General features: G+C 39.4%; 1 protein-coding gene across 2 annotated transcripts in view; it reads left to right on the top strand.

The window, feature by feature from the left end:
• Positions 1 to 24,952, top strand: part of tmem198b (transmembrane protein 198b) — a 40,776-nt gene extending 15,824 nt beyond the window's left edge. For both annotated transcript variants that reach the window (XM_040051362.1, XM_040051363.1), the window contains exons 2-5: positions 15,806 to 16,084; positions 16,184 to 16,765; positions 21,168 to 21,370; positions 22,252 to 24,952. In XM_040051362.1, coding sequence (XP_039907296.1) covers positions 15,928 to 16,084; positions 16,184 to 16,765; positions 21,168 to 21,370; positions 22,252 to 22,404 — 1,095 coding nt within the window. In that variant the 5' untranslated portion in view covers positions 15,806 to 15,927 and the 3' untranslated portion in view covers positions 22,405 to 24,952. The remainder of the gene's footprint in view (positions 1 to 15,805; positions 16,085 to 16,183; positions 16,766 to 21,167; positions 21,371 to 22,251) is intronic.
• Positions 24,953 to 25,456: the final 504 nt, after the last annotated feature.

Genomic DNA, 25,456 nt, shown 5'->3' with positions numbered 1-25,456 from the left:
GATGATGTGCTTATTACAAAAGGCTGAGAGTGTAAAATTTTGGGTGTTTTGGTCCACCACTGAGTAACTAACTAAACTAAATAAATTGAAAACTAAATAAAAAGGAAAATTAATACAGGAGAAATATAAATAGAAAATACTAGAAACAGATTCATGCCTATAATATATACATTTTTAATATCAGTTTTGGTGTATTTCATGATATATAAAATTTCTATGGAGTCCTTTATTTCTTTATGTCTGATTTTATCTGTTTTGGTCTTCCATATTTTAAATATTAAAAAACTAACAAAATTTATGAATGAATATATAAATACCGGTAGACTAAAAAAGAAACAGGAAACAGGGTAAGCAATACGAAGGAGAAAAGACACACACACACGTACACACACACACACACACACACACACACACACACACACACACACACACACACACACGTACATACATATATATATGTATGTACATGTGTGTGTACGTGTGTGTGTGTGTGTTTTCTTGTTTTGAATCATAGGAATGGTTACCAATGCAAAGTGATCTTAAAACGAGTTGGAGTGCAGTGAGTAATACATTATGAAGCTCTTATGTAACACAGCATGGTGGGAAGGCAACGGCTGTGTTTTTTTTCTTCCCCCCCTTTTATTCTCTTTCTCCTTTCTTTTTGTTTTCACTCTCCCATTTTAGTGTTTTCCTTTCAGACCTTAAACAAATCACCACATCCAAGACCTTTAAAATCTCTTATCCAAGTCAATTGTTGATTAATAACTAGAGGTGATAAATCTTTTCAAGTCTGAAATGTGACAAAAACAATCACATTTTGATGTTGCATTCATAATAAATTGCTACCATAAAAATCCATGTTTTTAAACAATATTTATAGTTTTCTATACTTTTTGTAATTCCCCTCTATAAATTTAAATTTTCACCTCCAGGTTCAGTGTTTTCTTTATTATTATTATTATTATTATTATTATTATTATTATTATTATTATTATTATTTGTAGTGCCCGGGTTAATAAGGGTTAGAAAAACTTTACTGCACCATCTTGTGGTAGCAATTGATACTGCATGAAGGTACAGCTTATATCTACTTTAACACGAGTTGATATCTCACCCACACAACACATGGACATCTTTAAAGTAATTTCTTCAACTTCTGTAAACTATTTTGTGGACTTTTAGAGGGTTTTAAACTGTCTTTAAACATTATATTTTATTAGTTATTCAGTGTTATGCAATTCCACTTGTTCAGTCTGTTTCTGCACATGGTTCCTCACCAGAGATGGACAGTAACGCGTTACTGTAATTCGATTACTTTTTTCAAGTAACGAGTAAAGTAAGGGATTACTATTGCAAAAACAGTAATTAGATTACCGTTACTTTCCATTAGGAACGCTGCATTACTGTGTTACTAAAACCGTGATTTTTTTTTTTTTTTTTTTTTTTTTGCGAGAATGTCTCATGACAGTGACGTAAGCAAGTGCAACGTTCATGACAACAGCTGTGTGCAGATCAACAATGGATAATATATCGAGTGCGGGAGAGAGTATGAGTGTGCAGCGTTTAAAGCGTGGAAGTACTGACCTTACTTTGAGTTTGATTCCATAAAAAGTGACAAAAACATTAGTGTCTGTTGTGCGTGGGAAGAAAACTTCTTTTTACAGCGAAAAAAAACCCTAAACTTCCAAGCAAGCACCGAGTGCGCTACGACGTAATGGGAAATTCACAGAGAAACTCGCGGATTCTTCCACTGACCGCTGCGGCGCACCTGCGCCAGGGTAAACCTCCGCCTACCCTACTCCTGCTTTACAGGTGAAAATAGAGCAACAGGACCGCTAGTCTTTGACTTAATTTATTTTCTGCTGTGTTTTACTTGCATCTATTTGAAAGAGTGAGTGTAAACACAAAATATATATATATTTTATGTGCTGGAATGTGCAGAAAATAGGTTTAAATATTAAACAAATTTCTTCCAGTAAGAGAATGTTGCATATAGTTAAATTTTTGCTTGATGCATAAAGTTAAAAGATTAAAACTAATAAAACAAGTTTTAAAAAGAGACTTTTCCATTTGATTGCATTTTGTATGATGGATTATGTAGAAAAAGTAGAATTGGGCTGAAAGATCTATCACTTTATCACCTATTCAGGTTGTAAATTGTGTTTTTAAAAAGTAACTAAGTAACTAAGTAATTAATTACTTTTGAAAATAAGTAATCAGTAAAGCAACAGGATTACTTTTTTGGGGAAGTAATCAGTAATTAGTTACTGATTACTTTTATCAAGTAACTTGACCAACATGGTTCATCACTCTTCTCTGAGCCCTCTTCACCAACAAACACAAACACCCACTGAAACAAAAAGTTGAGGACATGACTTCGCTTGATATTATAAATATTTTCAGAGTTGAAGGCATTGAGGTAGAGAGTGGTGGGTCGAAAATCTTGGGTCCCAACTGTTGAATAGAACATGTGAAATACCAATGTTGTTTCTCCATTTTTACAGCCGTAAGCTACAGTCTGACTGTAATAGACAATTGTTTTTTGATCCAGAAGGAACCATGGGTTGATGAGGATCCTGGTGTTAAAATGTAGGTAAAAATGAGACATTTCATAAGCTATAACTTATTTTGAGCAGATACTGACCACACATGGTGATATGACACTTCAAAATTTACCTTTTTGAAGGTTTCTTCACTGAATAATCTGGAAATGGATCAAACATCCAGAGCATTAACACCTGTGTCCATCCCTTTACGTCACAGCTGGCACACCTTTATTGAAACTATGATGTTGATGGTTAATGGCGGCTATAGAAACCATCTTTTCTCTTTAACATTAACATCTTTTCTTTTGGACATTAGTGTGTTCACTTCCTGCTAACAGGAAGTTGGATCGTGGTATTTTAAGCCCAGCCGGTGCAGCAGATCTATGAACAGTTGTTGTGATATTTCTCACCATTGCCGAAGCTTTGGCGTCAGTCACGACCGTGACACAGGCGGTCACGTTGTCTGTTGTCATTTTTGTGTCGGTGGAAGCTGTTGGGTGACACAGCAACAACTCAGATTTTTTATTTTGTTATTTTTTGCAGTTTGTGTGTAAAGTTTCTCAAGTGCGAAAATTCCTGTCGCACTTTAACGCAGCCGTATGTTCACAGTGGAAAGTTTTCGTGCTGTAAGCGACATCTCACTAGAGTTATCCCAGAGAATCAATGATGTTTAGCTTCTTTAGCTTGTCTGGAGCCACATTAGAGCACCTGAGTGTGAATTACAATGAAAATTTTCAAGTCCAGTAGGTACAATAGTCTCATGGGTACATAGCACTGCTGTTATTCAAAATCTTCCAGGATATTCTCTGTAAATATTTCCCTTTATTGTGACCCTAATCACCAAAATAATCCAATTTTCTCTCCCTCATATCCAGATATTTAAGGTTAAAATAGTAAAAAGAATAAAGGATCTCATGTCATCATGAACCCGTGGAGTTAAAGATCAATCTGAGTAGTGGAGGAAAATTGGAAAATCATAAATGCAAAGGAAGACATGACAAAAAAGTTCCTTTTCTTTGATTTTTACTGTGTCATAAAACGGTCAGAAAGCATTCGATTTGTCTGTAGTGGAGTCATTTAAGGTTTGCATGTCGAGGCCATTTTCTTCTGCTGATGCCACTTTGCACCAAATTAGTGGAAAATTTGTAACATTCATTTGAAACTTTCTATTTTTAGACATAAGTTTGAGAAACAAATCACAGAAGCTAGATGTTTGACCTCGGCTGTTTGAGCTTGTAGACATTTACACCCTCTAAACGTCCTCTCCTACTAAAGCACGCTGTTAAAAACACATGAAATCTTTGTTTTAGACGTTTTAGTCTTGTTGCACAGACCACTTTGAGCTGCTTTTGGTTGTAATTTCCAACTGAAATGAAACCAGGGGAGTGAGATTAGTCTTTACAACTTCACACAGGAAAAATACTTGTGGACAAAGATGACTTCCAAAACATCCCCATCTGGATTCTCCAAGATTTCAAGGACTCATTTAGTCCCTAGAAGAACTTGAATACTCTGCATTTTTCTCCCACGGCGAGCCAGAACACTCTCGGATATCGAGTGAAAATCTCTTTAAGAAACTTTAAAGTCGAACATATCAGACCCTCTCCCCCTGGGCACTAAACTGTCTGCTCTGAAAAGCCCTGACTCTGATCACGAGGGAAGCAACGATAAGCTCAGTTCAATCTCATGTTCTCCAGCTGCTAATTATGGATCATAGTCAAACCATATTAGTAAATGGATTAAAAAAACAAAACAAAACATAGTTTGAGCCACATGCTGACCTCTAGCAGCAAATCACGGGAAGTGCATAGAGGATGATGATGACAACGTGATGTTAACTTAGTGTTTATACACCAATCTGCGGTTAATCATTAGCTATTAATCATCTCTGACTGCCTTCCACAGCGTGTCTTTTCCTCCTGTCTCTCTGCCCTCCAACCAGTCGTAGCAGATGGCCTCCCTACCCTGAGCCTGGTTGTACAGGAGGTTTCTTCCTTTTTAAACTGAGTTTTTCTTGCCCACTCTTGCCAAGTGCTTGCCCCATAGGAGGGTTGTCTTATAGTTTCGGTTTTCTCTGTATTATTGAGGCGACTGTTGCTATGATTTGGTGCTATTTAAGTAGAACTTAACTGAATTAATGTGACACTATAGAATCAGGTGAGGTCATGGTGATGAAGTGATGGTTACAGACCAGACTCTAGGGCCTTGATGGCAGTTGTAGGGTGACTCCATTGGTTGCTAGCATATTTTTGTAGCTGTAGTTTGACTAGAAGTGGTGGACTTAACTGTAAATACTGCCCAGCTACTTTCTGAGCTGTAGTGAAACCGTGAAACACAAACTGGAAATTGAGACGGTTCACCTTCAGAATAAAAGTTGCGCCTTTTGAAACTCGCAGTGCGGGGGCACAACTTTTATTTTGGAGGTGAACCATCTCCATTTTTAGTTTTCATTGCACTATAATGAGTTTTGCCACCACTTGGCTAGTAGTTAGTGAGTATTTGCAGACAAACATGAAAACTACAGGCAACCAAAATAATTTGTTAGCATGACGTCATGTGTGAAGCCTCAGTAAAAAATAAAACATCTCATTTTTAATGATAACATTAATATATTAAACTTTAGGCCTTTAAGTCTTTCTAGTCTGGATCAAGCGATGAAGTGAGTTTCTGTTTAAAATAAACAAATAAATACTTAGTTCATCCAGCTGAAAACCGCAGCTAATAATGTGAGATTTAAAAGAAAAAGCCTCATTATCAGGACTTATCTGTATCTCACTGTCACTGAAAGCATAGTGATCTCTCACTCCAGCAGTCCAGCTCTTTAAAACACTGGATTAATGCAGTAAGGCCACTATAGCTGCATGCTGTAAACATATGGCTAAGCAGGCACTGCTGAGGTCATCTGGGTTTCTGGCTTCTTATTGGGTGAAGCCCAGCCTTCTGACAGGCTTGGAGAAATCGCCCGAGGGGATTAACAAAGCCGAGTGTGTCAATGAGTGCAAACAAACACACGTACGTGAATGCGCTGCTGACATCCAGGTATGAACCAGTAACAATGAAGCGGGCACAGATAGTCAGAGGTGGGAAAACAACAAAAGTATTTTTAAATCAGCACAACATGAGCAGATTTTATGAGTCAGAGTTATGAAACCTACACAACCCTCTGTGTACTGAGGTAGTGAGAGAAAACCGACAGGAAAATGAGACGAGGAAGACAGAAAATCACATAAAATCAATGTCAAGTGTGTTAGATTCTTTGAAATCCTTCAATGTCAGACAAAGTACTGGATGTTTTTTTTCCCCCACTTACAACCAAATGGTTCTAATGAATCAATCGGCTAAAAGCTAAAAAGCTTTATTTCTTCTTAAGGTTCATCCCTGCAGACTTTTCTGTCTCAGAGTTCATTAAGATGCATGAGTACAGCATGAATCCCGTCTCCTCCTCTTTAATCTTCTGACGACAGACTCCCTTTAAAAATAAAATAAAATAAAAATCTGTAAACAGTTGAACTCAGGTCAGTGAATCCAGGTTAGGCTAGTTTAACTTTAGTCAGTGTCACAATAGCGTGCAGCCTGCTAACTGGATCTGAGGTTGAGGTTTTGGCGTCATAAATAACATCTCCTGCTTAAATGTTCCAATCAAGAGCATTTTTATTTCCATCTGCAGACGTTTATATTTGTGAAGGCTCTGTCGCAGGACATCCCCTCACAGAACAGAGCAGGCATCAATAACAACAGGTCCGACCAGGCGCGCGACGTTTCTCCCGTTGGTGCGGTAGCATCTAATCTCGGCGTGCCGCTTTTACTGTCTGTGGGTCTTGTTATGTTTGAAGTTTTCTGAATTTTACTTTGAGTTTCCTTGTTACTCTTTAAGATCCTCAGCTGGTGATCTTGTTACGTGGTATTCTGGATGGTAAATTGGTTATTAATATTTGATTCTTTGGTTTGGCCTAGCCTCCCTGGTGTCTTATCGTATCTTGCGGTTATGTCGAGGCCTCTGTGTTTGGAGTCTCTCTGTCTTATTTTTTTGAGTCCTTGCTTTGAGCTTTACTTCCTGTGTCTTTGATTTCTTCAGCTGTGTCTGGTTCCCCAGGTGTTTCCACTTCCCCCTGATTGCCTTGCGTGTCTCGCTGTATATGCATTTCCTCGGTCTCTCGTTGCTCCTTGTTACATCATAGCCATTTTTCCTGTGCTGCCTGGATTTTGTTTCTTGATATATTGGACTCTGTTTTTCCTCTGATTTGTATTCATGTGTGAACTTTTAGTGGTTGCTTTTGAACTCTGCCTTTGCGTCCTGCATTTAGGATCCTCACCCCCCCCCCCCCCCTTTTTTTTTAAACTGAAAAAAATGTTGAACATGCTATATAGACTGAAAGCAACACTGCCCTGTGTGTGAGAGGAAAAGGACTGTAGAGTAATGCATTATTAAAAGTGTGAGCTTTTTCAGTAGGACTGAAAGAGTTGCTATATTAATAAAGTTTACCCGATTTGTAGTCAGGAAAGAAATCCGGAATAATTGCCATCTGCGTGAGTTGACAGACAATCAATATCACAGTTCCATCATTAAGACTAGAGAGAGTCTGATGGTCTATAATTCAGTATGTAATTAAATTAATGTTTAAAAGACAGTTTTAGTTTTGATTCTTTATTCTCAGCTGCAATGTCCTTCAAACATAGGCTGACATAGATCCACCTGATGCTTGCTGTAGCTGCATGTAATGAGATCTCTCAATGCGCATTGGTAATAAAGCTTTGACTCTTCATCTGACTCTTCTTCTCCAGCTGGGATATTAAAGGATTGGTGAGGTCAAGGAAGTTACCTAAACAGGCAATAGATAATCTTGATAACTGCAACATAGAAAGAGGATGCCACACCTGAGTTTGAAGTTGCTAACCTTCATTCTAAACAAACTTAAACAAAATAGACAAAGCACCAGAAATGTGAAAGAGACTAGGCTAGCAGCTCAATTGGCTACAGTACACAGAACGTCCCTTCTTAAGTTAATAGCATGAAGGAAATTAAGCTAGCAGTTAGGAAGATGAGCAAAGGAGTAGCAGCAGGGGAAAAAGGATGGTGCAACAGAGAGACCAGGAAAGACGAAAACTTTAAACCCTCCTAGTATCCAAACACAGGAGTCTGAGGGACCTTTCAGGAATGGTGCCATTATTTTCCAGAGAGCTGATTGGTCAGTAGGTGGTGATTTTATACCTGCTGATCTCTAATCTCAAGCATGATCTGCTCAGGAGCAGGTTAGATTACCATGGCTTTGTACAGCAGTGAGAAGTGATGCACCTTTGTAGTACAGAAAGCCCAGAGTTAACCTTGTACTTACCTGGATAAGCCAAAGTCCTGCTTTGTAGTACAGGCCTATTTTCTACAGCAAACAGTTTGGAGGCGCGTTACCAACAAACAACCAGTTTTTGCGTTTCAGTCTCAGTACCAAGTGCTGGGAAGAAACTTGTAGTTATTAATATAATTCTCTCAAACAAAGCTCAGATATTTGCAGATCATGGTACCTTTTAGTTATTTTCATTTAAGGAGCTCTCAGTGCAGTGAAACTGTCCCAGCGATCGTTCTTGATCGTCTGGTTTAAAATCCTCTGTGGTGCTGATCAGAAGTAAAACTATAAACACGTGTTATCGTCCAAATACTTGAGACCTGACTGTATGCGCACCCAGAAGCATTCATCCTCCACCAAGACCAAAACGATGTCTCGCGCTTTATAGAATTTCACCTGATGGCTTTTGCATAAGCCTGCTGTGAAACGGTCAGTCTGCCGTGTCTAAAACACTGAAAAACATCAGTTTGGTCACATTATTCTTGCAGGAAAAGCAGCAGGTAATGACCCAGAATCTTTTTTTTTTTTTCTTTTAAATGTAGAAAGAAAAGAAGCTGAGCTGTAGCATAAGTGCTTGCAGCAAGCATTTCTCAGCCAGGCTGTTTATTAATAGCCATGGTTTCTTTATTCATGAGGAGGCTTCGAGTTCAGACTGATGATGTCAGCGTAGGGAACGAATCGAGCCTCTAACTCACTGATTAACAAACAGCTTTGTTATTTTTTTGTTTGGTTGTGGTTTTTTTTTTTTTTTTTAAAAACCCCCAGCTTGTTTAAAGCAGGGATTGATTTCTCTGTTTGGGGACTTTTACGTGTTTCTTTTTGTCCTCCTAACACGGCTAATGGATCGACCCGCTCGCTGCGCAACAAAAGGTTACAGAAGTTTTTCATTAAATGCAGATGAGTAGGGCCTGAGCAGGCCCTATGTTCAGTGTGAATTCACTGAACAGTGAACAGTGAATTCACATCAGGCTTCAGAGAGCGAGAGAATAACATCAGCCCTACTTGAGCCGCATTTAAAAAACAATGGAGAAGCACGGGGACTGAAGAAGCAGACGCATTTTAAAACCTTCCTCTCTGCTTTCTTTGTTTGAAGGTCGGATTATGCTTGTTGCCTTTTGTTGAACGGTTGACAGCAGAGAGAGAGCAGGAAACAAGACTGAGAGGAGTAAGCGATAAATAATTATAAAACAAACTCAGAAACATCAAGTGTCCTTTAGAAACTGACTGAAAGTCATCAGTATGTCCGGTGCAGTGTGGAGGGTGTTATATAATTATTTTTACTTATGTTTAAAAAAACAAAACAAAACAAAAAACATGCACACTCACATCACATACCCAGAAAAATCTAGGTTTGAAAACATCACGAACTATGAGACTGTAGGCATCACCTATGTGCATATTTAGTGCAGCAGATAACTGAAACAGTCTTTCTAAAAGTGAACGAGCACCAGCGTTTGCACATTTGTTACTCCCAGTAACTGTTAGATCTCTCTAAATTTCACAATTTTCATTTTTTTTTAATCTTAAGAAACGGCAGTTTTCTTTCAGGTTTTGATTTTGACTACATGTAAGTCACATTTATTATCTAAAAATATGTTTGTTATGCCGGGTAACTCATGCAACTAACCAAAACTACACGATGAAGTTTAAGGTTAGTCTGCTGTTCTACCCTCTCCTACTTTAGGCCAAGGTAAATAGGAGTTTATAAAGCACTTCACTCTTCACCTAGCACCAGTGTTAGATGTGACGTGTTCCAGAGTAACATATTAGTGTAATCACTTTACATTTTTTGGTAACACGGTAATGTAATGTCCTACTGAGATGGCTCACCTTTACTTTCATTGCATGAAAGGACAGGAGCACGAGGGCAACCTGCATCCAAGACAGAAACAACAGCACTGAACTCTCCCATGGAGGACACTTTTGCCCAGTCTCCTTCTTACTGTTGATAAATTATTATTTTTTTGGTACCCGAATCATGAACTCTGACTTTAACTGAGGCAACTGAGGCTGTGTTGTCCACCAAGGGCCCAAGTAAACTAATATCTGAAGATTGGCGAGATGCATCCATTTTTAATCCTGCAATTTCACCTGTCTGTGTATTTTTCACAGACAAAACACAAAAAAATCCATTTGGGTTCACTGAGGCTGCTCATGCTGGAGTATTGTATTTATAATTATTTATAATTCAGAGGATGTTACACTGATGCACACTTATATCCCGAATACTCAGATTTTCTCATTAAGAGAGCTATTAATTATTTATATTATGAGCACAGAAGTCCAATCCTCATAGTAGTTGCATGAATGGATTTATATCCTCACAACAAGGAGACAGACACACACACACACACACACACACACACACACACACACACACACACACACACACACACACACACTAATGTATAGCAACACATTCGGGGGAATAGACTAGGCCATTGATTGGCTCTCTTGCTGTTGCTATGGCAGTTTAAGCTGCTCTTCTATTGGTCAGGCTTCGGACCAGGACCCGTGTCGGCTGTCTGTCAGCATCCCACCGTTGTCATAGCAACACACAGGAAGCAGGGTGGGAGGAGGAGAACGGTGTGGTTGTTGTTGTTTTTGTTGAATCCCGCAAAAGCAGAAGAATTTCTCTGTCTGTGGTCTGTTGTGCCTTTTGTTCCTTCCATTTCCTAGAGGAGGATCACATTTAATGATGCACATAAAAAAAATTTTTTTTTCTTTATCTGTTTCCACACGCACACACACACACACACACACACACACACACACACACACACACACACACACACACACACACACACACACACACAGGCTGCAGGGTCACTGGGCAATCACCCCCTAATCCTCTGCCAAAAGATTATTATTAATATGACATGCTTGGATGAATAGGGGATAAAATAAAATCATAGGGAGTGTGTGTGCGTGAGCGTGTATGAGTGCCTGAAATCCTTTCCCCCCCCTTTTTTTGTGGGACTCTACGGCACATTTATTCATCATCTTCTTCCTTGCAACTGCTTCATTACGGTTCTATTGAAATGCAAATGCCCATCTGGAAACACCCCCCCCCCCCCCCCCCCCCAAAAAAAAAAACCCAAAAAAAACCAGCATTCGCTTTTAGCAAGGTTGAACTTGTTTATTTAGCCATCTATCATTCATTAACCTGAAAACATACTGTCATTATTATGCCTGCTATAAAATTAAGGGTTTAATGCTGTCATGAGGCAGTGCTGCTCAGTTTGCTGGCCTTAGACTGTGCTTTGAAAATTGATACGATATTTTAAGAGCTCTGAGAGTTTGTGAGATTTTGGCTTTAGGTTTTGATGCTTGGACTGGATTGATGATGCAATTGGCCTGATAATTTTCTATGAAGGTATAAGGACTTGAGAATGATAGGAAAGAATGAAGATCTGTAAGTCTGAATATATTGATAGTATGAAGGTTAAAGTTTGCATGGCTTCATTAGATGTACTAAAGTTATTGTGCATAAAAAATCAGCTGACTATAAGGTGGTCAGGTGGGAACAGTTCTCATGTTTGTTTGTTTTTTACTTCTTCTCATTTGCTTTTTGTCCTTTTCTGCCTCCTAATTTACAGCTTTTTGCTGTGAGTTGCTCGGTGAGAGAGCGTTGTGGACTTAGTCTCCACTTTGTGTCCGGCAGGATCAGGATTTGTTGATTTGACACATGCTCACAGCTGTGTTTGTCCAGCCTTTCCATTCCTTTTCTTTTATCTTTTTTTTTTTTTTTTTTTTTAAAACACCTTCCCTGCGGGAAAGTGAGTAGGACAGCATGTTTACCTGCTCAGCGTTTGACAGCTGTGAAGGCAGAATCACTTAAAGCACTGCAATGTGATGGACTAGGAGGAGTTCTGGTTGTTGGTTTTTATGAATGTGTTCCTATAAATTGGAGTGGAGTTCGGAATAGTGAGAACACCAAAGCAGAAGCAGGAAGTCAAACCGGATTCTTAAAGAAAAATTTGCAGTTTATTTGAGGCCGAAGAAGAATGAAAAACAGAAGGCAACTCAGAGGAAACTGACAAGAATTAAACTGGGAAAACTAAAATACTGAACACATGCAATCGTGAACATGGGGAAAATAGAATTGATATTACAGGTGAAGCGAAACTGAACACACTGAACAGATGAGATGAGAGACTGTCAAAATAAAACAGGAAACACACTCAGACGCAGACTAAGACACACGGGCTTGACACTGGGACCTGGGGAGAAACTGGGGTGATAGCAAGCGACACAGAGAGGACGAGAGACATCACGGGCTGGTGAGAACACACATGGATGCACATGACAGACAGGGCATGGAAACAACTAACACACGGCTAAGACAAGACACAGAGGGAGGGGGAGCAAGACACACAGAGGGAAAGCAAATGCAGACATAACTGGGGAAACCTTAAACTCAACAACATTAGAAGAACCAAATCTCAAACATAAAACATCTTAATAAAGCAAAGAGTAAGAAATCCCAAAGTGAACTATTGTTATAGTTTAAACCCTAAATATGTGGCATCTCAGGGCTTTAAATGCATATAAAAAACATGAAAACATAAAGCGAAACACTCAAGATAGCTACACGCGGTAAACTTTTATGATGTGGGAATGGTGGACTGCATCTGATGCAATAGGAGGAGATGAATAACGCTCCCGGATAGGCTACTTTGAAACCTACCGCCTCTCAGTACAAAGGCATTTTTTCCAAGCTGTGTTTTTGACAGAACAGAACATTTAGCCAAAAATACTTGATTTAAATGTATTATTTATTTAGTAAATTAATTCTCAATAATTTAGCATTAAAATGCATGGAAAAATAGATATTGCCATAAAAAATTTATGGAGGATATTTGCGGTTTCTGCAAATTTGTGAGCGTTTCTACAAACAAGAACAATCCACAAGAGACTGAGGCAGTGAACTTTGAACCGCGACTTCACGGGGGTATACTGTAGTATATAATAAATAATTGTAGGTGACACTATATAATTAGGCTAAGGGTATAATTTTCTTGTAATTAAATAGAATTCAACTTTATTTTAAAATCACAATGCAATTGTATTTACATACAAATATTGTGTAGGTGACTCGCACTAAATTATGATGATAACAAATCCAGTTTTATTTGACAAGAAACGAAGAAATAATTATACTGTAAATATATTAAAGTACTGTATAATTAACCCCAAAAGTTGATTCTGTTCATCTGGACGTAACGTTTTCAGTGGGAGAAACGTTTCATCACTCATCCAAGTGACTTCTTCAGTCTCAGCTGACTGCAGGTTTCTCCGACCTCAGAAACAGTACATTTGCACAATAACTAAACCAGCCCACTGAATGAACAATGGGCTGTGAGGTCAGTTCCTTGATCATTAATATGCAAATTGTCATGACTATTGATCAACAACCTGTGTAATTAAATTTAGGTATTGCACAACTTCTTGTATTTTACAAGAATGGGAACATAAATTATAATGTGAGTACTTTGAAGTAACTTGTTCAGTTTCATGGTAATTTCCCCATCTTGCATTGTAAATACGTTGTACTTTTTGTACTTGTTAACTTTATTCTAATCCAAGCACAGCACTGCAGCAAAAACTTTTAGGACAAGAGTTAATTTCCTTAAATGTGAAAGTGCTTCCATGTTATGCAGAAAAGTTCTGACACTTTACAAAATTACTTTGCCATTCGAGAAGAGAGATCAAAGGTCAAATGCAGAGCAACAGGAGCCAGAGATAATAATGTTTTAGTACTTGGCTCCAGTCTTGAGCACTTTGTCAAACATGCCAAAGCAGTTTTCACTTCCAGTTATGTTTTTTTTTTTTTTTAAATTTTTTATCAACCCCTTCATAACCTCAGGGGGGCAATTAATCAAATCCTGAGGGAGGAAAGTGAATGACGCAAGTGGGGGAAGGCTGGGAAAAGGAGTGGCACCCAAACCAGGTGATCGAGAGGGAGCGGACGGGAGCTAGAGGTACTGAAGGCGAGAAGGGAAACAAAGCAGGCAAGAGGAGAGGAGAGCTCATGAATAGGAGAGTAAAGTTCCCCAGACAGGAGTTACATAAGCACCTCTGACCCAGAAACCTTCCACAACCGGACTGAACTTGCCCTGAGATGGAGAGGACGAAAACAGCCTGAGGAGGGAGGAGAGAGGAGGCGTGGGAAGGAGGTGAAAGAGGAGGGGATTTGTTTAATGGATGTGTACATCCTTTTACAGCAGCTGTATGTGTATTGTGAATTAAATAGTTTGTGACTTGTGCATAGGTGCATGCTTTTAGATTAGCAACACTACTATGAAGCATTTTGTTAGCGTGAGAGTTATATTGACTAAAACACATGAATGAAAGGTTAGACGGGACGTGGAGGGAGCAGGCAAGGACAGACAGAGATTTGAATAATGGAGGCAGCAGGAAATGAGGTGAAAGACGAGGTGAGAGTGATTTAGAAGGAAGTCGAGGCTGGTGGTTGCTGACAGGTGTGCACAGTCAGACGCAGAGGAAAACAATAAAGAACAAACGAGGACGGGCGCGAAGAAGGACAAAGGCAAGGCGAATTTATTTACCTGAGCTTCAAACAGAGGCCTGCACTGGAATGCAGACGAGGAAAGTAAACAAAGCAGTGGCTGGTGAAGCCTTTGGGAAGATTGATCACTTAATGAAACGCGATGAATCACTGCATTGTTACAGATAAACAAATATAAACTGATAATGTATGAGGATGCTTATAGAGGTTGTACAGGCAGAGCTGAGGTCACTTGAATGGATAAGAATGCTTAGATCCAGCCTGCTTGCAGCACATGTATATTGTATCAGCTCAGTCAATTCAAGTATTTTGGGCAGAAACACCTCACTAGTTCTGGGTTTGGACTCCCTTTTATCTTCAGAGCTTCTCTAATTCTTCATCGGATGGATTCAACAAGGTGCTGGAACCATTGCTCAGAGATTTTGCTCCATGTTGAAATGATGGCATCATATAGTTGGTGCTCATTCAAGATGATAATCTCCCTCTCCCCCACATCCTAAAATCCAGTGTTGGACTGAGATCTAGTGACCGTGGAGGCCATTTGAGTTTGAGATGATCTGAGCTGGAAGCTGATTAGCTATTTAAATAGGTCTGCCCGGTGAAGAAGCTGGTGAGTGTTTATATCACACAGCTTTTTTTTTTAAAATTCTTGCCATGCCAGTGAACCAGTTTCTTTAAACAACTACTAGAAATTGCAAGAGAAGTACATTAATGACAAATTTGTCAAACACAAGATCACAGCGTTACTTGCTCAACTGAAGGGATCTCCTGTCCTGTTCTTTGCTTACATTTTTGTCTGTCTTAGAGACTGTGGTGACTCTGAAGAGTGCTGCATGAATAAATAAATATAGCTTGCTCAGTTAAGTTGGCAGCCTGCTACAGCAGATTGTAAAAGGCTGCCGTAAAAGGAAACAGAACAAACATCAAATGGATTGAAGTCAAGTAAAGATACTCAAAATCCCAGGTAACAAAACGCGTAAACCAACAGATGAAAGATTTGGGTCATGCAGAATTAGCGGCCATCAATACAGAGCACAGAGTTGTAGACATTAGGGTGAACAATGTGGGTTTTGAACACCTATTAGAAATGGAACTTATATGTCAGACTGGGAAATCACGCTGTTAAAAATAGGACTATTTGAGACTGACTCGCTGGAAAACAACCATTAAAAAAACGTGTTGGCTAAGTTTCACAGCATATTGTGCATCTTCATACCCTCTTGGGTTTGTATTACTGTTTTCAATAATGCATTTATGCATCATATCAGTTTTAAAACCTTTAAGGGTGGTTTCACAGATAGTGCAGACCTCCATTTGATGGGCTCTACAGTGCTTAACTTCAACTCTTATATTGTTGCCTTATCCCTTTTCTTCTTCTCTATCCGCAGGTAAAACCATGGACCTGGACAGTGCTCCATAATCTCGCTTGCCCCTCACCTCCCTCCTGATCACCTTTGCTCCTCCTCCATTTGTCCTCCTTCCCCTTCCTTTTCTCTACTACCTGTTCACGATGACAACCACACTGGAGACGATGCTGGCACAGCCTGACCTGGAGCTGGGCCCTGATCGGATGGACGGCTGCGAGGCCGCTCGTGGGCATTACAAAGTGGTTCCCTCCGTTGTCTGCTCGATGTGTTGTCTCTTTGGCATCATTTACTGTTTCTTTGGTGAGTTGAACAGGTGATGTTAATGCAGCAGAAGCAGTTGTTCTTTGTTCTTTTTAAGACCTGTTGTTGAGGTCATGTGTTTCTGGCTCTTTTTTTCAGGATATCGCTGCTTCAAGGCGGTTATGTTCCTTACGGGCCTGATGTTCGGCTCCGTCGTTATCTTTATGCTCTGCTACAAGGAGCGCGTGCTGGACACCCAGCTGAGCGTGGAGGCCTCAGTGGGCATTGGCCTGGGCATCGGGACGCTCTGCGGCCTGGTCACCATGCTGGTTCGGAGCGTGGGCCTCTTCATGGTGGGCCTGCTGCTTGGCCTGCTGGTGGCCGTGGCTACCCTGATCGGCATGGAGGAGCTTTCTGACAGCCCGCCGCGCTCTGTCTGGGTGCCCCTGGGCGTGCTGCTTGGCCTGGGCATGCTGTTTGCTGTGCTCACCCTGCAGTGGCAGCGTCTATTTACAACGCTGTCTACAGCGGTGTTCGGGGCAGCCGTCATCACGGTGGCTTTGGACTACTTCGTGGAGCTCTTTGCCCTTGTGCTGTACATGTATGAACGGATTAAAGCAGAGTCTGGAAAGCCTGTGTGCTGGATGACATGGGTGGTCCTCGGAGTGTGGCCTGCCCTCACCCTGCTGGGTGTCGTGGTCCAGTGGAAGGTGACCGCTGAAGGATACTCCCATACCAAGGGTGAGGAAAGCTGGTTCCAGTGTATATTTGTGGTGCTTGGCTCTGGTTTGCTGCTGACTGTAGCAGTTCACCATTTTTCTTCCTAGAAGACATACCTGCAGGAATGAGTCTAAAGGAGAGCAGGGGGTTCATTCCAGTATATTTATTTAAAAGATTTATATACTAATTATTTAGCACATATAGATTTATAAAACAAAATATAAATCTACCTTTAAATTATGATATAATCTTATAGATTATGGTGGCAATAAATAAAGTAATGTATCTTTTGTTGTGGGTTTGCAATGTGTATGTGTATGTATATATATATATATATATATATATATATATATGTATATATATATATATATGGACAAAATGGTGGTGGCTAACCAACCGGACATAGTGGTGGTAGACAAACAGAAGAAGACGGCCGTAGTGATCGATGTAGCGGTTCCGAATGACAGCAATATCAGGAAGAAGGAACATGAGAAGCTGGAGAAATACCAAGGGCTCAGAGAAGAGCTCGAGAGGATGTGGAGGGTGAAGGTAATGGTGGTCCCCGTGGTAATCGGAGCACTAGGTGCGGTGACTCCCAAGCTAGGCGAGGGCTCCAGCAGATCCGGGATACATCGGAGATCTTGTCCAGAAGAGCGCAGTCGGAACAGCTAAGATACGGCGCAGGACCCTCAAGCTCAGGCCTCTGGGAGAGGACCCCGAGCTTGAAGGAGAACCGCCCGAAGGCGTGCTGGGGTGGTTTTTTGTTTTAAGGGTATATGTGTATATATATATGTGTGTGTTGTTGTGTGGGGTGGTGTGTGTGTGTGTGTGGGATATCTATCTATATCTCTATATATATCTATCATTATACTCTAATATATATTATATATATAACTATATATATATATATGTATATTATGTATACACACTATATATATATGTGTATATATCTATCTATGTATATGTGTAATCATATATATATGTATATGTGTGTATATATATATATATGTATATTGTCTATTATATATATATATGTGTGGCTGTGTGTGTTGTGTGTGTGTGTGTGTGTGTGTGTATGTTATATTGTGTGTGTGTGTGTATGTATATATGTGTGTGTGTGGTGTATGTATAAGTGGTGTGTGTATATGTATGTGTATATATGTATATATATATATGTATTAGGGGTGCAACAATACACAAAATTCACGGTTCGGTTCGGTTCGATACTTTGGTGTCACGGTTCGATATTTTTTCGATACAAAAAAATGTTCATGCCTTTTAATTGTCTTTATTAAATATAAATATATATTTTAACTCAAAAGTACAGTTTTTAAATTTAACCCTAACCCTGTGCGTGTTTTTTTATTGACCGCGATCATGCGCACCTGTGGCCCACCACTTATGTGCAGCCTGGTTATTTCGCTCATCCTATTGCACCACATAATTCTTTGTCATGAACCATAAGCTGCACTTTCTTTTTGCCTTATAGTCTGATATTTTGTCATAACTTCTCCGTTTTGTGGTAAGCTTTTCTTTGGCTGTCACTTCTTCACCCTGACCTGTCTTATTTGGCTCAGCAGAACTAAAATATATATGCTGCTGCTTTTACACACGCACTCACATAAGCTCAGCGATTCTCTGCGCGATCAACCTCTCACATGTTTAAGCTTGCTGCGGGAGATTTCACTTGTCATGTTTGCATAGTAAGCTAACGATTAATAAGACGATGTCAGAGGAATTGGTGCACAAATTATCATCACTCACAGATCAGTGCTGTCGCTCTCTATACACAGTTCGCACGATTGCAAAGTGAAAGCAAAAAAACAAGTGCAAATTCAAACGCGACTTCAATATGTCACATATTGACAGTGGCTCACCGATGCCAATGACATAATTACCCAGCTACATTTCTGAAAGAATGCAAAAGCATTGACATATATTTTTCCTACAATAGCCCGACGGGCAGGGAAGAGATAGATTTTGGTAGCCCGACTGAAAAAATCGCTAGCTCCGGGACGTCGGGCTAGCGATATTGCAAGCCCTGTATCTGATTGAGGAATCACTTATCTTTGGAAAAGAGAGTTTATTACAGAGAAATGGCTCTTTCCAAAATAAAAGCTATACTATCCGCTTCTTCTGGGCTATATTCTCAGCAGCATAAGGAGAATCATGTGCTAACAGCTGTCTAAATGACTCGGCTAAAGTTAGTAGCATGCTTGTTATTTTTGTCTTTGCACTAGGATGATGTCGGCGTAAATGTGCAGTCATATTCGTTGTGTTCCCACTAGTGCTTTCAGGTTAATCTCGTTGAAATGACCTTAACGCCACAACACGGCAAATCTCCGTTAACGAGCTACCGCCGATCGCTCCGTGCATGGGGCTAGACGGCAAACACGTTAACGAGCTAACTGCGCTAACACACTAGTTCACACCAATGTAATTGAGCATTGCATGGCACATCCAACATACTGTTTTACTTTAGTCCATGACTCGCTTACCTTCAGGGTCATACGTCACATGAAAACCAAAATAATTCCAAACGCCAGATCTGAATGAGGGTGGGGGAGGTCCATGTTGCAAGGAGAGCTTAACTTCTGTCTCGCTAGCTTGCCCTGCGCTCTTCCTTCTGACTATGCTGTCTGTGTTGAGCGCTCAGTGGATCTGCGCTCGACAGTGCAGCCTAGGCGGAGTAGTCGAACGCAGATTCACTGAGCGCTCAACACAGACAGCATCGTCGGAAGGAAAATTGATAAAATAAATTACAAATGTTGTATTGTTCGATACATATGCGTACCGAACCGAAAGCACTGTATCGAACGGTTCAATATCGATACGAATATCGTTGCACCCCTAATATGTATATATATATATGTATATATATGTGTGTATGTATATATATATATATATATATATATATATATATATATATATATATATATATATATATATGTGTGTGTATATATATGCATGCACACGGGATTATAAGGGGCACTGTCGATTTTCAGAAAAATCAAAGGATTGATTTTAAGTGTGCCGTATTTTCCAAACAACACGGTAATAACGACGGCCCGCTAGCATGCTCTAACAAAAATAGTGCTTTGTTGTGTATCTGACGGATGAAAGCTAAACCAGTTCCACACCACTGAAGTTGCAGCATTTTTACAAACCAATTCTGGTTCATCCGTTTCATTCAACGATCCACTTTCGCTCTTCTCATTCGCTGCCATGCTTTTTCTGCCATGTGCGTATGAAAACAAAGGCACTGCGCATGCGCGTTTTACCCATATTCTATCGCCATATTTCATTTTCTTATTGTTGCCCAACATTATACCGGTATTACCGTGAACGGTATGATATGGCCCAGCCCTACCACCCATCTTGAGGAGTTTGCCCCCTCACATATACTAATGTGCTACAAACAGGACTTTAATATCACCAACCATTCCCATGTTATTACGGTGTATTCATATAAATGGCCCACCCTGTACATTAGATAAAGCTAACTCTAAAATGTGAGAATTATCTCACACCAAAACAAATGATTTAATGTTCATTTATTACATCTGCAGTCTAAACTAAATGTGTTTGGGACATGTAAAATATAGAATTTAATTAGCTAAACCAACAATAAGTTATTTCGAGGTCCATGACAGCTATACCAGAGTTTGGGATTTCCCCACCTGTCAAATTTTACTTTAACCCTGGCCAAGTATTACTGACCAATCAAGTTTAAGCAGGCTTTGCTTGTTTGCTTGTAAAAACTCTTATTAAGAGGGAAAAAGGAAAACGCATGCTGAAATTTAAACATCAATGATCTGAGGATGGTTACACTTTTTCTTAGCTTTTTAAAATTGATAAACCAAGACAGGTAAACACAACAGGAAGTCTTAACCTGGATATCCGCTGGTTACACACAAAATATTAGACATCATTGCCCAGATACACCAAGACAGGCAATAGTTGACATATTCTTAGAATTTTAGAGCAGCTCTGGAGCTTTTCTGCAGTGATTTGGTTCTAAATGCAGCATTTACAAATACAATAAAAGCCTGATTTTTGTTGCTCTTTAATGGAACTCCTGTATCAGCTTGTAATGTCCTGACTAGACTTCAGCAGTTTTCAGCAGAAGTACATGTTATATTCACTTCTGACAAAATGCATTAATTAAAAAATTTTTTTTTTGAGGGTCGAATATTTTTAAGATGTCGTGCATCTAAGTTAGAATCTCTTCAAAACTCAAATCTGATCTGATCTGAGTTCCTCAAGAGCACCCGTAAAGGTCCCCTAAGTTTTTAATAAGATGAACCTAATTTTCACATAGAAAAGTATATAGAATATAGATAGATATCAACATTGCCTCTGTTTTTAGCTTTGAAAAACAAAAAATCATCTTTCCTTATTAGCCTCCCTTTGTTCTCCTCAGTAATCATCAGCCGCCAGCAGCGGAGGATGCAGGTGATGCGCATTCGCCAGCGGGATGACCGCTACCGCAACAAGAAGAAGAAGAAGCAGCAACATGGCTCCTCTTCACACCATCAACACCAATCCAAACAACTGCACACGGAGCCCGCCTACCGCCGCAAACCCAACCCTATCCGCCGCTACGATACCGACGTCCTCTCTCCTGTGAGGACCAGTAATCATACTGTTGAATGACAATTTTTGGCCTTGAAACAAATAGCACAGTTATTTAAAGGAAATAGTAGTAACTATACCCAAGGTCATTATACAATAATAAGCTATAGACAAGACTGTCCTAAATCATATATACTAAATGCTTATCAATATCCTAAAAACAAGACTGATCAAGTACCATTGTCAGATATCTACCATTTAATTAAGTTACTTTATAGCTAGCTGGCGAACTGTCCCCTTGTGAGCTGTCACTGAAAAACGTAAACATCAGTTGTATATATATTTTTTTGTTGGTCCATTACATGATTTACTGATGGCTAAAATTTATTCTGTTTTAAAATAAACACAAGTGTCATGTATCATGTTACCTAGTGAACCAATATAGCAAGCTAGCAAACTAGAATTTCAACTCGACTCACCCTTTGCTGACAGATTCATAGTAAAAAGAAAGTCTCTTTGAATTCTGAGGCTTTACATATCATGATAATAATAATCTGATCCAGTATCTGAACAAACCAAAAGATTTCTGTATTATGTCCGTTAGACAGACTAAAGTGAAGATTTTTGGCCATAATGCACAGCACCATCAGCGCAAACAACTCATACCAATAGTGAAGCAGGGAGATGATTTTGATTGTTTTTCAGCCAAGGACCCTGAAACCAGGCATTGTGTAGAATAAATAGGTAACAGTAGGTTATGTGACCACAGTCAAACATTGTTTTAACCAGATGATCAAATTTCCAACACGTTTCAATAGCTTAGAGACAACCAATTGGGCAAGTAGTGATTTTGAAGTTATCCTGCCATTTGTTAAGACTGGCAATAAAAAGAAGGAACCAGACTAACTTTATAAACTCTTTGTTCTTTCTAGAGCTACATCCAGAGTTTTAGAGATCGGCAGGTACAGGCACAGCCCTTTCCAGGCCGGCTAGTCGGGGGCTCCCATGCCGTAGTGGAGATGGGCTATGACTGTGGATCCACAACACCACTCACTGGAGCAGCAGGACCTTCGCTACGGGTCTAACCACTCCAGAACCTCCCAGATGCCTGAACATACCACTTACCCAGAGAGATGTACATCTCTATAATCACACCTGTGCTAGAACAAACCATTACACACCTAAGAGGATGGAAAAAATATGTAGGGCTGGATTTACCTGAAATGCAAACACATTTGACTGTTTCCCTAAATAAATTTTGGATTATAAACCTCTTGCTGGAGCCACCAGCGTGGTGCCGAGGTTAGCTGACCTCTTTTCATCGTCCAAACGCACAAATGCATGCATGTACTTAACATCACAAAAACCGCAGCTACAATTTTAAAGATTGATGTGGAAGCCCAAAACAACCTGCTGGACTCATCCCCAACCTGTCTGCCACCATCTCAACTCAAACCAGGGATTGGAGCTTCAGTGCAAACCCTCCTCAGGTTCTAACAAAAATAATGAAGATTCGTTGTTAATAGTTTCTACCACTGATGTTACAGAAGCAAGTGGAAGTCGAATTAAAGGCCCAGTCAACATTGTCTTTAAGGGGAGGTAATGACCCTTCACAGCAAACTGAGATCCTCTATTTGCTCTCTGTGCCATCCGGACTACATACATCCTCTTTGAAATGAGGAAAGATTTCATAACTGTCACATTTAAAGAGGGGAAAACCCTTTGCCACCCTTGGTGCTGGACGACACACTACTTCAAGCGGCCAACTGCTCTGAAGGCCAGGGAATCTGTTTAAACGGGTGCCTTGCCCCTCCTTGGACTGTAAAGTTCAGCATCAGGAGAGCGGTTACTGGCAGATATCCCACCAGTGGCTTCTTCTTGCATTAAAAGTGGAAAAAAAATTTCAGTGAGGGGTGGTAGCCAGGGAGCTACAAAAAGCAGGGTTAAAAGACTTTTTAGAGGTGAGTTTGTTGTTTTCACAGACGTGTGGATAAATGAGGTTTTATTTACACTGGCACCTCAAAAGATCTGATTTTGCGGATTCTCAGTGCTGGAAAATATAAATCTTGCTCATTTTGTGTCCTGAACTTATTCTCTAAGAGATCAGTTTCACGTGTAAAACAGATTTTCACTCTACCATTTACTTTTGTGTAGAACTTGGCAGAGGATGGTCAATGACAGAATAGCAGAATTTTTTTTTATTATGCCATGAAAGTGAACATAAATTAAATTTCATTTGTTAGATAGCTCATTTACCATAATTGAAACAGGATCAAGAAAACTAATGTTATCAGATAAAATAATCATTTATTTTCATTTAGTAGCTTTATGATAATGGAGGTAACATAACTGAAGAGTGGCAGAAATTAGTGCCAATGTTACATTTTTAGTTTCTTAAATATGATTAATTTAAAAAGAATTTGTTTATTTCAGTTGTCACATAGCTGTAGTCATTATTTACTGATACAATAGTGTTAAGAAAGTAAAAGCTCGATTACAAATAACGACACTAATAAAAACATGGCGGGAATTATCATTGATGTTAGCATGATAGGCTAACTAATGTCAACTTTTTAAGTAAAAACTAGCTAGCCTGCTTTACTATGGAAGGAAATTAGCCTAGCTTGCTAGCATTGACTTTTTGATTCAAATAACAGTTTCTCTGCCCTGTAACCAACTTTTGAAAAGAGAACAGATAAAGATTTAATAAGTAAATTTGAGGGTTTTTTGTTTTGTTTTCTAATGTTCCTTTAACATTTACATAATATTTCAGGGTTATTATAGCTGTTTGTTTGTTTTTTTTATTTAACCTAATTTAACCTGAGCTGTGTAGGTAGGTTTGATTCATGTAAGATTGAAACTGATTGAGAGATTGTGTTTCAGGTATTGGTTATTTTCCAGTATAATAAATTAAAAGGTTTTCTCAGTGATGGTTTAGGTATCTGTCAAACGAAATCTCAGAAATGTGCCTGTTTGCACCTTAGACAGACCCAGCTGAGGTGCTAGTGTAAACAAAGCTCACAGGTCTGAGTGACAAAATGGACTAATGGCCATAGAAACTTGTATTTAGAGCAACTCTTTCCATCATGTGCATTGACCTTCTTTATTTGGGACAACATAACATTTTTGTCACCAGTGAAAATGTGAATACTTTGTTATTGTTGCTGCCTTTTTAAAGGAAAAGCAGACACGTGAGTGTGGAGGGGGGGTGTTTCTATTTCTCACCTGACATGCATGATCTCACCCCTCCGTCCACCCAATCCTGTGTGGCACTGAACACCCTGCACCCTTTCATCGATGTGAAATTTGTACATAAAAAAACACAACACTTACCACCTTTTTTGGGTGGAAGTGGGATTTTTTTCCTTTTTTTTTACCATTTGATTGTTATATTTAAACACTTTCTTTTCTTAAAAGTCACATTTAGTGGTTTCTTTCGAGTGGGATGTATTTATTTGTTTTATTTAATTATTTTCTGTAAGGAGAGTGCAATCATCACTGTAGGCCAGTAACTCCATGCTTTTATTAAACTGAATTATGACTATGATCATTAAAGCATGTGTTCCAATGGGCCTGTGTACAATAAAATGTAAAATGATTGGTCTTTTAAAGCAATGCCATGTAGGCACGAAACATAGTCTATTGTTGGCTCCCTCATTTCTTTCTTTCTGCCCTTTTCCTTAACATCTCTTATATCGCTCTTCTGATCTTTAACTTCATCTCCAGACACCTTTTATTCTTCTCCTCCTCGTCATCTGTACGTTTTAGTGCCGATACGCATACACATACAATTTAGCTCATCCTTTATATTTAAATTTATTTATTTATTTTTTTTAAATGTGACGCTCACTTTGAGGAAAAAAACAAACACTGCTGCTCATGTAAGAAGCCAGAAGACCTATTTGCACTATTACTGTGGTAAATGCTTATGGGAAATGGTGTGTTCGACCTTTTAAATTTAAATTGAGGAGAAAGATCTGCTTCTCTACGCTGACCAAGAGGGAGAACATCTGTTGTAAGGAGCTTCCTGTAATCAGAGGTTGAGGATCAAGCTATTGTCTTTGTCATCAACCTCCATCATGCAGTCCTCCTCTGTTTTTGTCATATTAACATGTGTAAAGGTGGCCTATAATTGGT

This window comes from Simochromis diagramma, unplaced genomic scaffold (genome assembly GCF_900408965.1).
Source record: "Simochromis diagramma unplaced genomic scaffold, fSimDia1.1 OVJJ01000107.1, whole genome shotgun sequence".
Taxonomy (NCBI): domain Eukaryota; kingdom Metazoa; phylum Chordata; class Actinopteri; order Cichliformes; family Cichlidae; genus Simochromis; species Simochromis diagramma.
Note: the sequence above shows the minus strand (reverse complement) of the source record. Positions and strands in the feature narration are given on the sequence as shown.